At 40.6% G+C, this 23,043-nt stretch overlaps 1 protein-coding gene and 1 long non-coding RNA gene across 5 annotated transcripts in view; one reads left to right on the top strand and one right to left on the bottom strand.

Moving 5' to 3' along the window:
• The window catches only part of LOC142602109 (uncharacterized), a 30,170-nt gene extending 27,182 nt beyond the window's left edge, over positions 1-2,988 (bottom strand). For all 3 annotated transcript variants that reach the window (XR_012835803.1, XR_012835802.1, XR_012835804.1), the window contains exons 1-2: positions 2,588-2,988; positions 1,478-1,870 (exon numbers count right to left, since the gene is read on the bottom strand). This is a non-coding gene — a long non-coding RNA (uncharacterized LOC142602109). The remainder of the gene's footprint in view (positions 1-1,477; positions 1,871-2,587) is intronic.
• The window catches only part of DKK3 (dickkopf Wnt signaling pathway inhibitor 3), a 28,140-nt gene continuing 7,300 nt past the window's right edge, over positions 2,204-23,043 (top strand). Inside the window, exons 1-3 of one of the 2 annotated variants that reach the window (XM_075755201.1) lie at positions 2,204-2,474; positions 4,983-5,021; positions 5,619-5,702. In XM_075755201.1, coding sequence (XP_075611316.1) covers positions 2,277-2,474; positions 4,983-5,021; positions 5,619-5,702 — 321 coding nt within the window. In that variant the 5' untranslated portion in view covers positions 2,204-2,276. Of the gene's footprint in view, positions 2,475-4,982; positions 5,121-5,618; positions 5,703-23,043 lie in introns of both variants that reach the window. The other variant, XM_075755200.1, reaches the window with a different exon arrangement.

The following is a 23,043-nucleotide window of genomic DNA, read 5'->3' as shown; positions in this document are numbered from 1 at the left end:
CTAGACTTGGTTCGTGTCTTGCTGGCTCAACACATGAGCAAGGCACATCACCTCCGTGCCCATGGTTGTCCTTGCAGACACACTGTTAGGGGTGCTGGGAACTTCAGCAGCTCCAGGGCAAAGTGCAAATCTAAGCAGGTGTTCTAGGGTGCTGCAGGTTGAGCTTAGAAGACATTTGTCTCACCTGGCTATACGCACAGCCTAAAGCCTTGTGTGTGCAAGGAAGTTATTATGAAGTAAACCAAGGTGATAGCAGAAAACCAGAAGAGCTATTCTGCACTGATGTCAGGTGCAGATCTTCCATGCTGGGATACAAGTGCACCCTCACCACTCAGCCCAGTCCCCATGCAAAGAAAATTCACTTGAAGGAGCTAGGAAAATGGAGTTCAAGTCTGTGAAAACAGAGTAACTGTGATTGCATTGTAAGCTTATTCCACAGTACTTCTCCATATTGAAAGATGAATGTAGTCTTAATTCACTGCAACAATACCAAGTAAAGCGTATGCTGCAGCATCTTGTTCATTGGTCCAACAATGCATGACTTTATATCCTGTTAGCCCTGTCAATGTAAGGGTCATTTTTGTTAAACCACATTCATCAAAGGCAGTAGGGGAGGGTCTTGCCTGCAAGCCAGGGTTTGAGACTGTGGCCCTCATCTCACTGCAAGAGAGGGAGACTTTAGCTCTTTAGACCCACCTCTTCTAAAGTATTTAGGCAATTAACACTTACATATGGTTAGATTGTTTGGAAAGTTGGCTTGAGGCCCAAATTTACAAAGATACTACAAATAATACCTAGCTTCTATTCCATCTCCTTGGAAGTCCAATAACTAAATACCTTCGGGAATGTGGGCCTCAGGTCTTTTTCTTAAATGTTTTCATTGTGTCTGATCTAACTTTCAACTATTCCTCAAAGCTAAGAAAACTAAAATTCTAAATGTTACCTAAGTGTCACCTGTACATTGTCAATATTATTAAGCTGATTTGAGTCTGTGGGTGAACTGGAAACCTAGCCATAAAGACAGAGGTGGGAAAGAGGAATATGTTCTCTAAACATTTCTCTGCCACTACAGGATTGTTTCATATGCCATATTTCCTGCAACATGAGGAACATAGTTAAACTATGAATTCATTCCAGATAATTCCTAACACTCTTTATAACTTAAAATGTGTAGTCCAAGAGGTTTACATTTTAAAAAATCTAAGATTTATGATATGTTGAGAACAAAACCTTCTGTGGCACTGAAGAGAAGTATGATGTGCTGTGGCTGGGAGACTGAGCAAGGGTTTCGCTCAGGGACACAGGGAGCCTTCCCATCTCCACTGCTCTCTACCACATTCTGCTAGCATTCAGAGCTGACTGAAGCTGCCTTAGGCTGCCAGTAACACTGGATTTTATATTGGTGATTATTGTAATAGTGCACTTGCAGGAAATTTTCAGGACTTAAATAGTTTCTGCAGAAATACTTTACTATTACCTCTCACCCAGGCTCCAAAATAAAATGAGACGTGTAGGTCAGTTCTCTCTTGGCACAACAATGTTGCCCCGGAACAGTGAGCCGACTGCAGCAAAAACCGTCCATGAAATTCTTGGGGTGCAGCACGAAAAGGAAAAATAATGTGGAAATTGGGGAAGATGCACACAGATACAAAATGATGATGTTGTCTGATTTTTTTTTATAAAAAAGTTTGAAAGGTAACAATCAGGGAGGGTGGGGTTCTAGCCAGCCAGATGCAGGATGTGTCACCTCTCAGAGACCTGGCTGATCCTTGGAGCTGAAAGCATCTTTTGAAAAGCTTCGCTGAAGACTGGAAAGCAAAATACATAATGGAGATGTCAGGCAGCTCCCACCATTCTCTTCGCATTAAACCTGTTCAAAGAATCAACAGAAGGTCTCGTGTTTGAACGGGAAACTCATACGGCTCCTTTCCCTCAGCATCTCTCCCCCCCCACCTCCCTCAGCCTCTCTCCCCTCTGCCCTTCCCGCTCCTCCAGGACGAGGCTTTCTGCCCGGGGCCCCGCGCCCTGCCTTGCCTCTCTCAAGCCCCGGGCTGCGGGCTCCAGCGGGGGGCTGCGGGGGCTGGGCTGGCGCTATGGAGCCGGCCGGGGGCTGCGGGGGCCGGGCCAGGCCAATGTGGGCCGGCGCTGCGGGGCCGGCGGGAGGCTGCGGGGCCGGGCCGGCGCTGCGGAGCCGCCCGCTCCCGCTCTACCCCGCCCCATCTCCGCGCCGCCAGCCCGCACCGTTGAGGGGCAGCGGCGGGAGCGGCGCCACAGGGATGCGGCGCGGAGCGGGACCGGGGCCGCGGCGGCGATGGCTGCTGCTGGCAGCCCTGCTGGGGGCTCTGGGCTGCGCCGCGGCGGCCGCGGCGGGGGGTGGCGGCCGGCGGCGGGCGGCCAGCCTGGGCGAGATGCTACGGGAGGTGGAGGCGCTTATGGAGGATACGCAGCACAAGCTGCGCAACGCGGTGCAGGAGGTGAGGGGGCGGCGGGGGGACCCCGCGGGGTGGGGGGAGCCCTTCTTCCCTCACCTCCCCGGGCCGGGCCGCACGGCACCTGCGGGCAGCGCCGCGCGGCTCGAGCATCTCACCCGCGTTCGTCGATTCCTGTCAGCGGCCGCCTCTCCGCGTCCCCTCAGCGGGGCCGGGCCGATCCGTGCCACAAAGAAAGCCAGCGGCCGGCCCTGCCCGCGCCCCCCTGTGAGGAGCCGCTGCCCGAAGCGGCGACCTGCGCGCTTCTCGGCCGGGGGAGCGCGAAAATCCTTTCAGCTCGGTGTTCACCGCCGTAAGCGCGCCTGGTGCTGCCGCCCTTTTCAGGCGGGGAGGCGGGAGGTACGGGGGGTACCGGCGCGGCCGCCTGCTGTCGGGGAAGGTCTCCCTCTGCTTCTGGCACTATTTCTTCTCGCTGGCAGTCTTTCCCTCCCCGCTTCTCACATCGCCCACGCCACCTCGGCTCCCTTCGGCTGCTGTGCGTCCCCGCGGCTCGGGACTCGCCCTGCGTGTGTGTCTGTATTGCGGCGCTGGGGGCTGCATTGGAAAGCCACCCTCTTGCAGCAATGCAGGCAGATAGTGAGGCAAAAGTGCAGGTAAATAGTCCGTCTGGATCCTCAACGGAGAAAATAACAGTACGTGGCAAGGGGAGGAGTGAAGAGTTATTTTATTGTCTTTGTACAGCAGGAATGAAGACACAAGGGGTTATCCCAAACCAGGATTCAAAGGTGTAAAGACAGTCCTGAAAATACGTGTGGAGAAGTGGCTTACTTTTGATGTAATTTCTTGTCTTGCTCCCAAACTGCTTGCCCAGAATTGTACAGGACTTGTTTCAAAGCCAGGCACTGAGTCTAGACCCCAACCCATTGTTTCATATCGCTATCAAAAGACCTTGCTCCTGCATTCCCCTTCTGAGCTTTCCCCCCCTCATGTTTAGAATCTTCCTAGAGGGTAAGATGTATGAGGAGAGGGTCTAGAGAGGAAGACGTATGAGGAGAGGCTGAAGTCCCTTGGTTTTTTCAGCCTAGAGAAGAGGAGACTGAGGGGAGACCTCATTGCGGCCTACAGCTTCCTCACGAGGGGGAGCGAAGGGGCAGGCACTGATCTCCTCCCTCTGGTGACCAGTGACAGAACCTGAGGGAACAGAATGAAGCTGCAACAGGGGAGGTTTAGGTTGGATATCAGGAAAAGGGTCTTCACCAAGAGGGTCGTCAGGCACTGGAACAGGCTCCCCAGGGAAGTGATCACAGCACTGAGCTTGACTGAGTTCGAGTCTGGATAACGCTCTCGGTCATATGCTCTGATTCGGCTGGTCCTGTGTGGAGCCAGGAGTTGGACTCGATGATCCTTACGGGTCCCTTCTAACTCAGGATATTCTATGATTCCTTCCAAGTTCTCTTTTCCTCTCATTCAAAAATACATACTCTGAAAAACCCTTTTACTGACAACCCACTGGGGATGTTTACTATAATTAGATAATTTCTGAACTTTTACTGTCCTCTGGACAGTTGCTGAAATCTACCTTTGTCATCCACTTCATTTAGACTGCAAACACATTGAGGCAAATCATGTTTTTAAAGTATTCTGTACAATGCCGAAAATACGCTTAGTTATAAATAAGGATGTAGTCAAAATTTCTGCTAGTTTTACTGTCCCTATAGTCAGTTCTGGATTGAGGAATGGTCTGTATGCAGCACAAAATGTGGATTGTCTGAGCTGTGTCTTAGCAGATAAATGCTTTACACTTAACAAGGTTTGCAGCTGTTGTTTAAAATAAACAGACACACCAGAAAGAGAAATTTTGTCTTCAGAAAAATTCTGTTGTTCAGCCTGGCTGAACTTGTGGCCTCCCAGCTCTGTTACAGCAGTTGCAAATAACAAAGGGACACAACTTACTCAGAGTTTGTGTTGTTTACAAGACTCACCCTTTTGCTGAGCTTGCTCTGCTTTCTGATTCAGAGAGCACACCTTTTCTGTGTTGAGTCTTTGTCTGGCTAACACAGTGGGAACTGAAACAGACAATGAAATGCTGGATGTATGCACCCTGATCTGTAGGAGTGCTTCTGTTGACTTCAAGGGGCTTTGGCTATATCTCTCTGTCCTGCCAGAATATTTTCTTTTCTTTGTGAGATGAGAAAGTCTGTGTTAAGGGTATAGTGGTTTTCTGGGAAAAATAGAAAGGTGGGTTCTTGACCAGCATCAGCCTGTGCAGATGCCAAATTGTCACTAGCCTTCACACACTTTTTCCTTGCAGGGACTGACTTTGGCTTAAACAGTCCAGAGCTCAAGGATTTAGCTCACCCCTGTTTTTCTAGTCTGTTAAAAGAGCTGCTGTGGTCACTGCCTGAAACAGCTGAGTAAGCATTCACATACAGGGGGATCTGTACTAACAGCGTCACGTAATTAGGGTGTTACTGAGGGCTGCACAAGAAGCATTGCTTGTTCTCTTTTGTGTAATTGTTGCTAATTTTCAGATGGTTTATTTAAATTTGGCAGATGGAAGCTGAAGAGGAAGGGGCAAAAAAACTGTCAGAGGTAAACTTCGAAAACTTACCTCCCAACTACCATAATGAGTCCAACATGGAAGCCAGAATTGGTAATAAAACTGTTCAGACTCATCAAGAAATTGATAAGGTATGAGAAAACATATAGCAAGCTGCTGGTTTTTACACACCTTTTCTTCAAAAACAAAAACAATTTTTCACATTTTGGGGAGAAATAAGATAATTCAGAGCATAAACTTTCCTGATAATAATTACTTTGGGGGTTTATTGTATCTTATTTGCTTGCCTAATCACTGTGTAGGGGCATATGTCATAAAAGGTTAATGTGAAATAATTTGTTTTGAAAAAAGTGCCTGCTAAAAATAGAGCACAGGTACAGCTATTACATGGGTCATAAAAGATTGACCATCTCCCCCTCAGTTAGCTTCATTACAGTGACATTTTGAATAGATAAAGAGGTAGACTTGTCATTTACTTTCCTCCCCAGATTAGGATTTTATATGAGTGACAGCAAAATGGGAAAAAAAGGAGGGAGTGGGTGTGAGTTATTTATTGCAGAATGTAGGACTGAGAGTAACAAAAGACTAATAAAAATGTAGTTTAATATTTTGTTCTTTTGCCATATCAGGTTACAGATAACAAAACTGGATCAACAGTTTTTTCTGAGACAGTTATTACATCTATCAAAGATGGAGAAAACAAAAGAAATCATGTAAGTGAACACTCTTTTTCCTTTTGAAAATTAAACAAATACTTTGGGTTCATCATTCAGAAGAAGGTGATATAGTTCACCTAGCAAAATTTCTGAATGCTTTAAAACCTACAAAACCACTCTGGGTAAGCAGTCAAAAATGTTTTTGTTTTTTAATTAATTTAACTTAGGAATATTATATTATGAATTGGAAGCAGAGTTTTAATGTTGTGGTTAACTGAGGTGCTTGATCTGAATATTCAATTTGTCAAATGTAAATATTGTACGCAAATAGCAAAGATAGCTACACAGCCCTTTGCAGTGAGTGTGAATAAGCCTTTGGTATAATAGGGCTTCATATATCTCCTCTCTGTGCTTTTGAGTTTCACAAAAATTGTTTTATAGACTTTTTTAACACTGGAAAATAACCCCCAAATAGTCTATCATGAGGAGGCTGTAGAACAATATATGGCTCTATTTGCTTTTCAGCCTAACCTAGTGATGGACAAGTGGTTGTAAAATGTCACTTTAGGGAGAGAGAGAGGGGCAGGGCAATAAATCCCCATCCCCTCTGGAAATATGGTTGTTTCAGGATTCTCAAAAAAGTTTAAAAGATCAAGAATATTCTTTACCTGAGCCTTGCAAACACAGGTACATTTGCTGAATGTCAGTAGTCCCATGAGAAATTCAGCATGCACCACTGCTTAGAACAACCATTAGGTTTTCTTTGGTTATAGTCTTACCAAAATGGACATTTTCTATGCTCTTACTAAGACAGGACTTGTCACTGTTTCCTCTGATAGCTGGCTTCATCTGACTAATAGTTTGTGGTTTAATTTAGTTTAACATGCCTTGGCTTTTTTATAATAAATTTCTTCCAGTTCTTTCACAGAAGCAGCTCTTTAACTATTTTATAAGACATTAAAAAAAAAGAAAAAGTTATGGTGGTAGTTCCTATTTTTAATAGGTGTAAATCTTGAAATTAGTGCAGCTTTTCTGCTATCATGCTCTGACTAAGTTTTCTCTCAGCTCATATTTTTATAGTGCTATTAAAGGTGACAATGGCAAGTAGCAAAATAAAGTTACCTGTGTGTGCTATACTTCCTTTTTTTTATACTATTTGGCAAAACTTATAGATTTGGTTGTAAGTCAAGTTACAAAATAAATTGCAACTGTGGTTTGGTTTTATACTAAGTGTTAATATATTCTACAATGCTTTTTAATAATGAGAAATGTGTAATGATGGCAATTAATTTTTTTTTCAAGCACATACGGTTATGATCTACAAAGGCAAACCTTTCAACCTTCTTAGCACGGGTGACACAACACTGATGTTGTTTCATAATGTATTTGGCTTGCTTGTGATATCTAACCATTCTTCACAGCTGTAAAAAATATTTCTAAGTTAGCTTTCTCCAACAATCATACAAAGTTCCTTATAAGCTTCATATATCAAGTGACATTATCTGGGTTTTCATTATGGGAAGGTTGCCTCACTTACCAAGCCAGTGCTGCATCCAGAACTGTCTTCCAGCTAAAGAATTTGAGGGCTGAATACAAATTTTTGTTGAACTTCATGGTGGCAGTCTTTATTCAGTTATGAAGTAAGCATAATCAGAACTGATCATGTTAACTCCTAATCATTTAAGTCCTGGGCGCACTTTCTTCATCAACATCCTTACTGCAGCAGCTGCTGAAAAAAACCTATGTTTGTTAATGTTTATTTCCCCTCTCACACTCATTTTGAACTTTCAGCATGCGCGTGGTACAAACACCTTATTTAGAGGTTGCCAAGTTAGAGAAAAAGCTAAATGGGAAAAGCAACCAACAGACTTATTTGGTTATTTAAGGAGAGTGGGCAAACACACATATATTAATTTGACTGAGAGATGCCTAACAGAAGTAAATCTGAAAATACTTGAAAACTTTAAACATTAAGGAGGAATATGAATTACTTAGGTACTACAAGGGTGAAGAACTATTGTTGTAGGAATAATGGCATGAGATTGAGAATTGGAAAATTTGGGTTACAGCAAGAAAAGTGTGCTGCCAAGGAGAGGTCTACCAAGTGGAAGAAAAATTTTGTCAAAATTAAAAAGCACTATTACTTAGATTTGTAAATTTAAGACAAAAGTATTGGGAAAATAAGTTGCATAAAACTTTGCACTGGCCCCTTAGGTCATTTTTATATACATAAATTTTCATAGTTTAAGTGCTGTGTGACATCGTGGGGTGTTTCAGTCACTTTCCAGGCCTCAGGCTTCCCAGACCACTGGATGGTGGAAGCTTCTTTGCTGCTTATTTTAAATGTTAGCAACAAAGTAATACATGTATAGGCATTGTATTCTCTGGGCAGTTGTAAATGGAAACCTTTTGAAATCTGTTTGGAGATTATCTCAGTGGACCTCTAAATGCAGCTAATATATGCTGTTCTGTAATACACATCCTTAATACTCATCAGTGATTTATCCTACTGTATAGTATAATGCAACAAGAGATTTGTGTAGTTGTAGCTGTAAGTATTATCAGTCATTTGAAAAGGGTGATACTGACATTTTGTTCTGGGAATGGAAAATTTGGTAGCAGAGGCTGTAGGAAGCCAGCCATTGGGAACAGGACCTCTGTTCTGATGCTACTCAGAACCAGCTTTCAGACTGGTGCCTCTTTAGCACAGCACTTTTATTTTCAACCTGCTGAGTAAAAGAAATAGGCACATGCTATCACACAAGCTCAACTTTTGTGCTTGTAAGGAAACTGAATGCTGAAAGCTAAACCTGTTTCATAGGTTCAGTTTATATGCTTACCTTATAAAAGTTAAGGATTCCCACAGCTCCTGCTCTTTAGCTACAAAATTGGGTGGTAAATACAAGAATTCATCAAACACTTCAGCAAACCATCTGGTCTGAAATGTAAACTCTATATAATTTATTACTGCAGTAATAAGGATTAACTGGAACCCTACAACCCTCAGTTCACATTTATTCTCTGAGCCGAGTTAAAAGTCACTGAAATCACTGAAAGTTTTTCCAGTGACATTTTTGGGCTTTGAGACATGATGCAAAAACCTCACAGGTAGGCAAAGATGTGTCTTGTGGTGGGTCTCTGTTGCAATAATAAATCCACATACTGGCTGGAATGAAATTCGGCACTGGAGAAGCAGCTTTGTAGAAAACAGGTTGTGTCTGCTTTTTAAATCACAGTGCCTGTGCCACCCCTATGTCCTCCTGTAAACAGGTACAAATATATATATATTGCATATAAATATATGTAAGTATATACACTATTACAGAAACATAAGGCATGATCTTCCCCACACATACACTTTTGTCTCTCAGTATTTCTTCTTGGCTTTGCATCACAAGAGTATTCTCTTCAGAGTGTGTTCTTTGTTACTGAATGGCTCACTTGACTGTATTTGGATGACCAGAAGACTGTCATTATTTTAAGTCTCCAGAAGATGAATTGGGCTGCTTGCCATTTCTGGCACTGCAATCCAGTTCTTCAGAGGTGCTGCGTTATTTGGAGGCGCCATTTACATTCCCAGACTAGCATTCACTTTCTCAGATGTCAGTGAGGACTGACAGTCACCAGCATAGATGTCAGGCTTTGATCCAACAGTCTTGTATCTTTAAAGAGGCCGAATACAGGCAAGTGGTAGCTGGATCTGCATGTTTTTACGTCTGTACAGGATTTTACATCCACTTGCTCCAGGGTTTAAGGCTCAAATATTCTATAATTTACTTCTGGGAACATTGGTTAGCTTGCAAATTAATAGAGTATTTCCTGTAGTAAGCTCAAGTATAGAACACAGATAAAGTAACAGCACTCTTTATTACCATATGAAAATCAAAATGTTTTCTAGCTTGTTGACTAGTCCTATTTCAAGTGTGATACATTAGCCTAACTGATGACAAGCAAGCATGAGAAATAAAAGGAAACAAAATTGCTACTGATAAGATTTGCTGCACAAAGATTAGTTGCATTTCTTCTCAGTTGTTTTTAGAGTAGTATTTTATATGAACTTTCTCTTTTAATTCAAAGCTAGAGTATCTAAGATTTTTTTTTCTTATCTGTATTAATTGGATAAATAACAATAGCAACAGCTTCTTTTTAGCACATTTGTTTGGGTTCCTCCCCTCCCCCAAACTTTAATAGAAGCATACCTGGTTGCTTTCAGTTGTCTTTCTTGAAAGAGATTTTTAAAGATGCTGATATCTAGGGAGGGTGTACCAGGGAACTAGAAGAGTATCATACATTTCTCATTTGGCTTTGGCGCTATAAAAACCATTGTTCTCTTTTGTGTGTCCTTGATGGTAGAGGCTCTTCAGGGCATGACTGTGCCTTCTCATTAGTTACACAGTACAGGTCAAAGTTTCTTTGTGCGAGAGTAAGGAGAGGTGTCTCCGGTGTGAGTCTGTGCAAGGCGCTTGCTCTTTCTCTGCAAAAGTGGGTGTGTGGCTGTAAGCACACATGTATTTGGCACCCACCTTCTGTAAACACAGCAGCAGCTGGTTAGTAAGTAATTTCAAACACTCTCAGGTCCCTAGGAGAGATGCTTCATGATACCAGGCCTTTATATCCATGGTTAGAGGGTGCTGTTTGGATCCCTGCAGCTCTGGACAGGGAGAGCTGTATCACTATGGAACTGCTTTTACAAGCTGACTTCCCAGGTTCTGGAAGTCACCGTCAGTCAGATCACTGGTGTATCTGTAGAGAGAGAATGTATAGCATCCCTATTATAATGGCCTTATTTAAAGCGTTTTTCAGCCTTTATCTTTAGTCTCACTGTAAATAGTAAGAAGAAAGAAAATAGTAGAAGAAATAAACGTTAATTTCTGGGGTTCTATTTGCCCCTTTTCTAGAGAAGAATTGGTTTTAAATGGCTAAGCTGTAGCACTTCATAACCAAGCTTCCACTTCCTAGCAGATATCCTGAACTGGTAAAGTAACTGTTTGATTCCTTTTTGAGCAACTTTTATATGATTTTACTAAGTGTGTCCTCAGCCACATATGCTGGAGTGGCTCTCTTTGAGATTCATACTGCTCCAGGAGAGGAGTTCGTACCAGTGCTGAATAGAAAAGAAGCTTTGAAAATTGAGAAGGAAGCATTAATGGAATGGAAATTGCAATTTTTCCATCAGCAGTACTGCAGGAGAGCAGCTGATGGTGGAAATTGAACATGCAGCATCTTGGTGTTGACATCTGCTCCCTTTGGCATGATAAGTGGGAAGACACTTGTTTTGGGCATCCCAGTCCTACATTTGGATCCAATTTTTTTGTTTCATTTTTCACAGAGCTTTTAGTCCCTGGTGACTTGCACTCAACAACCTTAACCTATCAATAGACATACTAAATGCATTCTTGGGTTGAAATCCTGGTCTTTGTCTAGCCAAAAATCCCATAATATCTAAATCTGATAGTTTTTGTATACTTAATAATTTAATTAATTAGCACTCTTAGTTTGCTTTTCTGTTAACTGTCCAGTCTGCTCTGTTGATATAACTTGTTACCTGACTCATGTCTTGACTAGTACAGTTCTTTTCAAAACAGCCCACCCTTTAGGTAGTTCTTAGTGTGGGAGTAGATAAGGCAAACTGTACTTCCTCACTAATGCTCCAGGAGAGAATTAAGAGACCTGAATGAACTGCATCACTGTTTTTCAAGTGTATATACTAAACAGTAACTTGATCGATTATTACAATTATAGTATAGGCTAAAGCTTTCTGAAACAAGTGCATGAATAGCTTACAATGGCAATGAGTTAAAAAAGTGAACCGTAGCTTCATTAGCCTTTTGTAAGCAGAATACCTGCATGCTGTTGTGCTCTCTTTTGTCTTTTTGAATTGGTACTTTTAAAGCAGTATGTCTCGAGTGTTTGTAAGTCATAGCTTACATTTTAAAACAAAACACCTCTTGCTTTTCACTAGCAAATCTACCCTCAGTTCTTTCAGTCTCTTGCACAACCTCAGCAAGGCACTGTGATATGTTTTGCCCTTGTGATGTTTTAAGTTTGCTTAAGTCTGATGCTAGCAATCTGTTCATAGTCTACACTTACTCCCCTAGAAAAGATGTGCAGTAGCCCTGCAAACTGACGCTAGGTGTTGAGCTTTTTGAGCCCAGTTAGTGGAAGAGTATTCTGATAGTGATCCTGAGAGGCCTGAATACCTGTGTCTTGTTTTGAAACAAGCAAATCCATCCCTTGGCTTGTTTTAGAGAGCCAGGGCTCTTCAGCCAGGCTGGATTCAGACATTCTGAACATTTTACTGAACTCCCCCCCCCCCCCGCCTTTTTTTTTTCCCCTTCTCTTCAGTTTCATGCTTTTGGCAATGTAGAATATGAAGCTGAGGCAAAGGTACAAATAGCTCATGAGGACAAGCAGCTTGTGTTTGTTAGAGTAGAAAATGATGTGGAGAAGGGTGCAAAGGGAAAGAGGATATAGCCAAAGATGAGAAAAACTTTGCAATTAGTATTTTGAATTCCTCTTATTAATCTGGAATACTTTTAGGTTATGAATCTAGTTGTAGAGCAAGGGACATAGCCATCTTGTATGAAAGGTGTGATGGAGTGTGCACATAGCCCTGAGTATTCATATCTAACTCCATAAACAGCAAATGCCTCTTAGCATTTGCAATAGCAAAAACTATTGAGAGATTGATGGCCTTGTTGTCAGTCACAGTGTATCTGTAAGACCAAAGTTTTTACAGTTCATCTGATGTTCACTGGACTATAGCCAAAGAATGAATGGAAAGTCCTGACATAAGGAGTTTGAAAAATATGTGTTGCCTCTGATCCTGCGTGAAGAAACTTCTTCGAGGAAGAAGGTGGAAAAATCTCTGTAATTGCCAGCTGAGGTGTGTGTCATACAGCTCAGTGTCCACATCTTTTATTTACTGAACTTAGTCCATTCTCAGTTGGCTTGTTTTCTTAGAGCGAATGACGTGTAGAGAGTTAATGGATCCACACAGAGAATCAGGAACGAATAGTATGTACAAACATAAGATGGTTTTGTAATACTATAGTGCTGCAATGGCCATGATGTGGAGAAAAGTGAGACTGCAGTTTCCATGGTCTCAGATATGCTTGGTGACCCTGAACAAACAAGCAGGTGTAAACAGCTGCTAGACCTTATCAGAGTAAGAGAAGCAAGGTGCCTTTTGCTGAGAGGTGAGGCAAACCAGGCAGGTGTTTCAGCTGAAAACACAACAACCAAAGGTCAGAGAACACAGATCATTATAACATATTTTTTTGTCTTAAATAGCGCCTTGGATTTACGGGCAAGTAACTGATGCAACAGTAAAGAGGTTACTCCTAATTAAAGGTATCAAATCCTGCTCTTGTTTATATCAGTGGGAGTCTGAAGTAATTCAGATAACTTTAGTAAATTTACTTTGCCAGTAACAAAAACAAATTCAAAAGAGTGACTAGGATTTCTTTCATATTTCCTATTGGTCTAGCTTAGTGTAAGGTTTTTTTCTGTCAAGTTAGGCAAACAAAACTGTAGTACTAATTGATATTCTGAAAGTAACATTCTTCATTAGTAATTCTGGTCTATGCCTGTTTTAGAACTGTTTTAAAATTTGCCAGATCCCCATGTGCTATAATGTGGTATTTCTATTCCAGTTAAAGTCCAAAGAAAAAGAATATTTTTATACAAAATCAAGTTGTCTGAAGAACTGCCTCACCATTTTTATCTATATCTGGACTCTTACCCTTTGAGTAGCTAAATATTGAAGGGAGAAATATTTTCTTGGAATAAATTTCTCCTTTCTAAAAATAAGCTATTACTGTAACATAGTAACAGTGCCTACAATTGATTCAATGTTCTAAGTGATTATGTTAGCAAAAACACAACAGTAAACCAGTAAGTTTATCTCTAGAAGCTTACAAAACAGACTTTCTCTCAGAGAGTCAGTGCCCACCCACTGCATCATCAAGGTCCATCTGAGAGTAATTCACCACTTCTAAAGCTTACAGCATTCTTGTTAGTTGTGGAAATAAATTCTGGCTTGTCTGAAACTTTTCATCTGTGGGGAGGTATGCATCATGTTCAGTTATGTGCTTCTTCCTTGTTTGTGTATTGGTTGGTACAACTCTTCTGCAAACAAGCTGCGGTAAGGGAGTAGTGCAACTCAAAGAGCAGTTGTTTACCTTTTTACTGGTTTTAGTTCAATCTTCTCACATATAACATGCTAAGTTTAGGGAACCAAGGCTGTCCAAATGTCTTTTACAGATCATGTCCAAGTTGTAGGGAGATATAAAAACAAATCACCACAAATACTTTTACTTTCTGCTTCTACTAGATCCACCTATCTATCCTAAGAGAAACGAAATGTTTTTTATGTTCTCCGTATGGTAACATACAGTCAGGAGAATGAATCTTTTATGTGAGCTGGTGACAATTCTGTGATCTACTGACATCTGTTAAGGGATCATAGTATGGACTGTCTTTAGGCAGCAGTGAAAGTTCAACAACAATGTTTCCTCTGGTCAGACCCATGTAGCAAAATTAATCACATGATAGGAAAAGCTTTAAGGCAAAAGATAATTATTTTCCACTGGTTTTGGTTACACGGTTTAATCCACTGGCTCCAGCAGATGGTTATTTGAGATTTTAGCTGAAATCATGGTATCTAATTAAGCAGCAAGCTTTAGCTGGTAGGGTAAAAACGTGTAGCAAAGGCTTTAGGAAATACGGGCTATGGTACCAGATGAAAAAGCATAAATGTTTTGTCTTTTTATTTTTTATTTACATCTGTTATAATATTAGAATGATTGAGATACAAAGGATACAGATGAATGGACTAAATCTGCATCTGGTTTACATCTGTATTGTCATATGTAAGGTGACAGAATGGTGCAAATTTGCCATGGCTGGAGGTTGGCCCAGTAACACATAGTTCCATATACCATGAGCCTAATTTCCTGGACTGTAGAAGGGGTAGATTCATCAAAATCAGTAGAATGACACTGGTTTTACACCAGTGAGTAGGAAGAGAAAGAATGAATGTCATCTGTGATTGCTTGGCCTTCTGTGTAGTTGTTATGGCCAGGAAGATGTAGGAGATGGTACTAGTCCAGCTTGATGGTGTATTGTACTACAGTTTACTAAGGTAAACCATGGAAATTGAAGGAAAGTGATGAATTCAAGTCTGTTTCTGTTTAGTTCTGTTTCATCAAAGATTTGGCAAATGTGAGAAGAAAAGCACTGTAGAATGGTGCCTTCAAATGTATTCCCTTGAGAAATGCATTCCTATGTCAGCTGAATAAGTCTCACTTTGTCCTTCCTCCCATCTGATTCAAAACCAGCATTTTGGCATCTTTTGTGGAGTGAGCATCTGCGTGGTCTTTTCAGGGACGGAGTCACTTTAATAGTTAGCACTGAGGAATACCACACCAGTGAATGCATTAGCTGTCAAATCATGGTTGTTTGCTACTGCAGCTTATAGAGAGAACCCCCCTCCAGCTTTTCTACCTGTCCCAATTCTTACCTCAATAATGAGTCCACTTCTCCCTTCCAATTAGTAACATAATATAGCATAATTGGTAAAAAGATATGCAGGGAGTTTTGGATTTGTTTACTTGTTATTCAGTCTGGAAATGACTCGGAGCCTGTTCTGTGAATTTATATCACATGAGGAATCCCTCAAACTTGTTCCTTTAGCAAGTCCGCTCATGCCAGGGGGAGAAAGAAGCATATTACAGCAAGTAGAGAGGCTGACATCATGGTGTCAGGCAAAGGAAAACATTAGTAGTCTTTCTATGTCCAAGATATTTCATAGCCATCAGCAAGGGAAAGTTTTGGTCCCCTAGTAGGTGTTTGTCTTGGACTTCATACATGGTAAAAATCTGCAATATAGTCACATTCTTATGTCCTTTTTGGAAGGTCATAAAGCATAAAAAGAGTATGCTGAAGACCCTTTTTTATTTCTTCTTCATTGGAGTTTGTTTAGGAAATGGAATGAATATTCATGAATAGTCATCATCTCATGTTGTTGATATCCTCTAGACACATGATTTCAGACAGAGAATCAAATTAAATTAAAAGAAAAAAAAAAAAGGAGCTCTATTGTAATCCCAACAAATGCCCCAAAGAGGAGGTCTGGAAGAAGCCTCAAAAAGTTAACATTTACCACCCAGATGCCTATTCCATCCTTAGGCAGACATTTGTCTTGTGTTCTCAAAATCCTCAAGTGCTGGAGACGATTCTATGCTCACTCTAAAGTCTCTATTGCTGTAATTTAAACTCCTTCTTCTTCCATCTACAGCTCATGGAAAATAAATTATTCCCTTTCCTCTACAGTAACAGCAATCTCCCACACTGTCAACTCTGCTGTAGGCAAAATCCATTGTAGATGAATTCTTACCCATGTATTTCTGTTCTAGTATTATTATCTTTGGTTGACACCTTAAACAGTAAATAAGTCTGTTGAAACTGTAAGCTACCTAAAATGTGTATCATGTAAGAATAAAGCACATAAGGTTCAGGGTTTGAAATAAGTTCTGTGAGGGATTTGGCACAGGTTGGAATCTTACCCTGTGTGCTACTCTTAATTTAGTGACTAAGATGAGCAAACAGCTAATAAGTACAGAATTCTTGTTTTCTTTTTGCACAGCTGTTTCACATCCTTGCTGTGTACATCTACTCTGGGTTGTTTTGCTTTTATAAATTTTCAAAATTTACATAGTTTGGTAGTGAATCATGGAAACTTTGTAGCTGCCGATTGTAGAGAGAGGAGACGCCTGTGTTAAAACTCAGCCCCTGGGCACACAATTACATGAAAACTGTATCTTCATATGATTACTGACTACTTAGAAATAATGGCACTTTAGAGCTTTGTAGCACAGTTTTACAGTGGTTCCGTAACCGTTACCGTATCTCAAGACATTTAGAATAAAAACCAAGATCTTTTACACCACAAGGTTTTACACACATCTTCTGGTTACCAAAGGTTATTGCAAAATCATTAGGAAAACTGTTTATAAACATGCATCAGTATTTTGACCTCATTTGATAATCTCATACTATGTGAAAAAGCTTTTCTAAACATGGAGCAATTAAACATGCAGCACATGGCTATTAGTTTTGTGTCTCAGATGACTGTCAACTTCACAATCTTCCTTCTCTGTTTAATTATGCATATAGAAGATTATAGAGTCTTTGTGTATTTAAAAAAAAAATGGACTGAGTGTCTAGCATGGCATCAGGTTTGCAGAAGACAGAATTTCTGCCATCCTGCTCTGCCTACGGTATACCTGACAAACAGGAGAAGAGAAATTTCATGTTAAAACCTGTCCTGCCTGCTCTAGGGCAAATGTGTGGGATGAGACGAGACTTCTGCTATTGCAGACAGTCACTGCAATATATGGGCCTATAAATGTGTATATATGGTGGTATGCATATATATATGTATATATGTATTTATATATACATATACAGCCCTTTGCTTCTTTCTTAGTTGGATAGCTCTTAGTTTCCAGACTAAGTTAATTACCTGTCAGATTATAATTTGTGAGGTTTTTCTACCAAATTTGAACAGTTCTTCTAGCATGCCTCCTCTGATACCATTGCAAAATAGATTGAAATAAGTACTTTGCACTGTGTTTCCTACTCAGGAGCATTTGCAGAGGCTGTAGTCTTGCTAGGATCAGATTATTACATTGCTTACTGAGAAAAAGAGGGTGTGAGGGAAGAAAGTAAAGTGACTGCTTCTGCAGAGTGACCTGCCATGAAATTATTACATGGCATACAGAGATTTTGACCATGCTGCTAGAGCATTTAGGCATCATTTTTCTCATTACCCTGAGGCATTTGTCAACAATCTTTTATTTTTTACTTTTGTGTGTAGTTTCTTCATTGAAGTCTCAGTTCCTTGAAGCTGTGGATAATATGACATTTTATTTATTTCTTTTTTTTGACCTGGAACATTAACTGCGTGAGAGTCTGATCAGTGACAGGATTGCTGTATTTGTGGTGAGAATAAGCAGAAGGTGTAGAAAAGGGTGAAGAACTTACATTAGTTTGGTGGCAGGCAGTTTATTGGGTGACTACAACTTGCCTCAATTAATTCCCTAGACTTTTTGACAGCATGTTAAGGCTAACATAGCAATGTTGCTTTTGGTACATAAAGCCAAGCTCAGGTGCCTTTGGGCTGTCTTCAGTTATGTCATGTAGACATATTTTGCATTCATTCATGTTGCATCATGTGGAGAGCCAGGAACAAAGTTTTTCCAATTAAAATGTTTCTTTTTTCTTGACAGGGGAAAAGGAAATGGGTGAGATTAGTTCTAAGGAGAAGTTCAAGACAAAACCGAGGGAGTCACTTGTATTTTCTTATTTATTAGTTTTGAGCTCAGAAGTCACATTCCTGTTGAACAGGCACATAAATAGCTGACTTTCCCACATAGAACTGGGATGTGACTAATACCATAGTTTGCAACTGACATGTCTGCTCTTTTTAGTGTCTTTTTTTAATAGTAGTCCTTATTTTTACGAGTGCTATGTACTTGGCAGGACAGCAGTAAGAGGTTTGCTCTGCTGGAAAGTATTACAGAGGTTTTGAGGTATTTCAAGGCAAATTAATTCATATCTTATTAAAGACAAATGCATTATGTACTTTGTCTAGACAACTAAGAGATTAGGAACTGGAACGCTACTGCAATTCAAACTATGATAGTAGTTTCCATAAAACAATATTCCATTCTATGTAATTTTGCCATTTTTCTAATACATGTAATATATATAGGATATAAAACAGTTTTTATTCTTTTTTTTCCCCTACTACTCAGCAGTTTTTGCCATCTGCTGCAGTAATGGAGACCGGCCCTGTGTGAAATGAGTTGTAGAAATTAAAACAAAACCTGGAAGGGGATGTGTAAACACAGATGTAAATATTAACTCTTAGGAGTGCTAATTGCTAAGAAATGTCAGTTTCAATGTGAACAAGTGGTTTTGCTAGAGCACTTCAGCTATGGCTGAAATTATCATCATCTCACAGATACACTTGGGTGAGCTCTGGAACTGTTTGGGAAGGATCTGTAGCTACTATTTATGGAGTTTTACTCCATAACAACATTGAATTTTACTTGAGTTACAGGTTTTTGAAAAGGAAATTTCTTTATATCAAGAGCTTTTAAGACACATGTAAAGGGACTTTTTGTTCACAGAAGCTTTTGGAGTGTAGTTGTCCAAGTAGACTGTGAGAGGCGCCCCCACACATTTCCAAGGCTGTTACTAAAAATAATTTTCTAATTGTTGCAGCAACTGCTTTTGTAGCATCACTTCCTATGTTTTGTCCCTCCTGGCAAAACTTCCTCACCTCTCTGAAGTCTGTGAATTTTGCCTCTATACTTTCTGGCTTATGAACTTGAAATCCACAGAGGGTTAGGAATGAACACTTTGGAATGGCTATTTTGGCTTACAGCTGTACAGAGAGTGCCAAGGCAGAAAAAAAAAAAAAAAAGCCTGCCTCTCCTTCAGCTGTTAGGCAGTTTCAAAAGGTTTGTAGTCACAAACTACAACTGGATCAGAATAAGCCAGCAAACTGGGACATATAGCTTACACAAGGAGGGGAAAGGTGGTTCTCCCATTTGACTCCACGTACTGTTCTCATGTCAGAGCAGTCAGAGACCTTGGCAGACAACTGCTACTGAATTTCTCCACTACAGCTGCCCCTTACCCACAGGGGCATTCACTGTTCCATATACCACCCCACCCCCCACCCCCCCTTAGCATTCAGTGTCTGGCTTTGATAAATGTATTAATCACCATTGAAAAGTTGTATATAAAGTCATCAACAGTGCCTTCCTCTGCTTTCCTGGGTTCTAAGCTAAAGTGTAAAGAGCCCAGAAGTAAAGGAAAGCTCATTCAGGATGGTCATTTGCCTGTCCCTGAAAAATACTGGATGAAAATATGAATAGTGAAGAGAGAGTTTTATGTAAAATTATCTTTGAACAAGGACTTTTTGAGAATGTGGGAGGTAGGGTGAGTGGGAGTGGGGAGAGGGAATAGACAAATCAAATGTCAATTTTGAATTTAAAATCAATGATTCCATTTTGAAAGTCAAACACTATCAGAATAGACTTGAGCATATGTTCTAGTCTACACTTAGGGTGCTAATTAGGAATTGAGGGGGAAATGAGCAAAGCAAAATGAGCATAATTTCAATACTATATCACCAGCAAAACAGAGTATTAAAAATATTACCATAGTGAGGTACAGAATCCATATGAACACTGCAGACACAAGTGGGTTTCTATGTGAAAGTAGGTTAATTCTGACCTTGTAGTTCTGCTTTCATAACTTGAACTGAGAAATTCTTTGCTTCTCCCTTGTTACCCTTAGTGTGTTATATGGGCAGATGATAATGTGGTCCATGCCACAGTTGACTACATTCCACCAGTCAAGTACAATCTGCCAAAATAGCCCATAGTGCCTTCTAGGTCAAAGGCATGCTATTGGGTGGAGCGTGAAGATTGTCATATCACATTGTAAGAAAACTTTTTTCTTCTGTGCCTTCCCATGTATATGTAAACATTCAGCCCGAAGGAGAGTACTCTTGTCAAAACCTGTTACACCAGTTCTGACCTGTACACTGCTGTGCCATCTCACGCTCAGGCATCTGTTCCAGTTTTCTGGTAGTTGTGGTACTACCATACTTCACTATCACTAACATCAGTCACTTCTTTGTTCTCAAGTGTAGAGACTAACCATTCTTTAGAAAAGCGAATGATACGTTGGCATAATCTGCCAAAGACAAGAAAATTGAAGTTTCTTTCAGCAGCAGTTGTTTTAGCAGTCTTAGAAGATGGGGAACCTTTTCCATGAGTTTCACTGTTTTGTTGTTTTGGGGTTGTTTTTTTTTTTTTCCCTGTTGCTTTTGGAACAGATCCTAACCCCCAAATTGCTTTCAGGTGTTGCAGGATATTCACTGCAGAGTACAATATTCTAATAAGAGCCCACAGGATGCCGAATATGTACTTACAAGTACATAGCATGCTCTTCTCCATCCTGTTTTCTGTTGTTTATGGGTCCTAGTATACCAATTAATAAATAGGCAATCCTGCTTTCACTCTGAATTATTCTTTAGCACTTCTGAAACAGCATAGTCCTTTGCTGCTTCATTAAATTAACTGGTATCACATCGTAATGGATTTCAGAGAGATGGTACACCATTGTAAGTAGCTAATTCTGTCTTTAAGCTATCTGCTCAACTTGTATGCTCTGCTGCATGTCAGAAGCCAGCACCCCCTCTCCTCAGTTTACACAGTTGCTTCTGCAAAGACAAAATATTCTGAGAAATAACTTAGTTTGCTGAATTCCAGAAAAAAATTGACAGTTCAGAATCTATTGCAGCTGATGAAGATGTTTAGGTCTACTCCTTGTTCAGCAGCTGTTGTGTCTCAAGGTAGTCTAAAAAGGTCTGTAGCCTGATTAAATAAATAAAAAAAAAAAAGAGAGAGAGGGAAAAAAGATAAAGTGTTACATATCTGCATGTGTAAGTATTACCGAGTTTGGCATTGATTATGGATTATAATACCTGGGTGAAGGAAGTTGGTTTGGAGTGTGGCACAAAATTTCAGAGACTATATGAAAGCAAGCTTTTTCCATGCCAGGAAAGAAAACTGTGAAGGGATTTTTTTTTCCCCAACTGAAAACCCTCATAAAACTGGAAGTCTGAACTGCTGGGACACAATTCAGTAAGAAGGAAAAAAGAAGTTTTTGGCAGGGAACTCATTAGTGCAGGAGAAAGCAGTGACTGCAGAATTGCAACTTTGATGTTAGGTGGTTTTAGAGCTAGAGAGAGAGAGTTATTCCATGAGCTTAAAAACAATTATGGCAGGATTTTTTCTCTGTGGAGAGGGACAATTGGAAAAACTGACTACACTGAGACCTGGCTGTTTGCCTGAAAGTGGATGGAACAGGAATGAAACCGTATAGTTTATTCTAAGTATGGTTTATACAGAGGGATTCAGAAAAGCAGCTGACAAAGCTACAGACAAAAATTGGCCAGAAAGGGCATGGCTGCTGAGGAAGAGAAGTGGCTAACTGCTAACTTGGAACCACAAAACCTCAAACATACTATATAACATTTGGATTTTGGCCCACTGAATTATGTAGCAACACAAAAGCAAACAAGCAGAACACACACTTGTCCTGGTTTTTGCTGGGATAGAGTTAATTTTCTTCTTAGCAGCTGGTATAGTGCTGTGTTTTGGATTTAGGATGAGAATAATGTTGATAACACACTGATGGTTTGGTTGTTGCTAGGCAATGTTTACACCAAGTTAAGGACTTTTCAGCTTCTCATATTGCCCCACTAGTGAGGAGGCTGGGGGTGCACAAGGAGTTGGGAGGGACACAGCCAGGACAGCTGACCCCAACTGACCAAAGGGATATTCCGTACCATATGACATCATGCTCAGTGTATAACTTGGGGGAAGCTGGCTGGGGGCAGCTCAGGAACTAGCTGGGCATCAGTGGTCTGTGGGTGGTGAGCAATTGTGCTGTGCATCACTTGTTTTGTATATTCTATTATTGTACTTATTATCATTTTTATTATTATCTTCCTTTTCTGTCCTATTAAACTGTCTTTATCTCAACCAATGAGTTTTACCTTTTTTTTTTTCCCAGTTCTTTTCCCCACTCCACTGGGGGTGGAGTAAGCGAATGGCTGTGTGGTTGTTTTAGCTGCCTTCTGGGTTAAACCACAGCAACACTGCACTGGAATAATGAAGATACAAAACCATTACGATAATTTATAGCAGCCTAGACCCGGTGATACTAATGTCTTAAAACAGCTGAAATGACTGCTTCTTAATTATAAACAGATAACCTGAATATCATGTTATTGACTTGAAAAGAATCAGGCCCTAGACTCTGTTTGGCTTCTGTTCTATCTTCTGTGTAATCAAACTGTTTGAAAACATTTCAGGTGGCCAAAATGGGTAACTTATATGAGGCATTGCTCTGCATGCAGGAGGAGGAAACACTAAGTTTATTACGTGTATTTCAAAAGCGTGCAATGTGGAAATCGCGTTCTTCGACAGGCTAGAACGTTACTAAATGTAAATTAATGCCATTGACAGCAGGGAGATGCCAGAGGAATGATGTCAGCTGAGAATCTGCTCCTGCATGTTTTGCAATATTCAAATTAAATTAAAGTAAGGATTTACAATTTACACGTGTAGGTATTTAGACATTTGCAGCTGTGAGCTTGCAGCTGATGGGCTATGATGATAGGTACATGAGAGAGATGCCATCAACCAAGAAAAGGAAATCGAATGATGTACGACATCTACTGCTTCCTGGAAGTACTGGCTATAAGGTAGTCCTGCTGTTACCATAAAGTCCCAGATATGTTTAA

This window comes from Balearica regulorum, chromosome 5, assembly GCF_011004875.1.
Source record: "Balearica regulorum gibbericeps isolate bBalReg1 chromosome 5, bBalReg1.pri, whole genome shotgun sequence".
NCBI lineage: Eukaryota > Metazoa > Chordata > Aves > Gruiformes > Gruidae > Balearica > Balearica regulorum.
The sequence above is the reverse complement of the archived record's forward strand: the minus strand, read 5'-3'. Positions and strand labels throughout refer to the sequence as shown.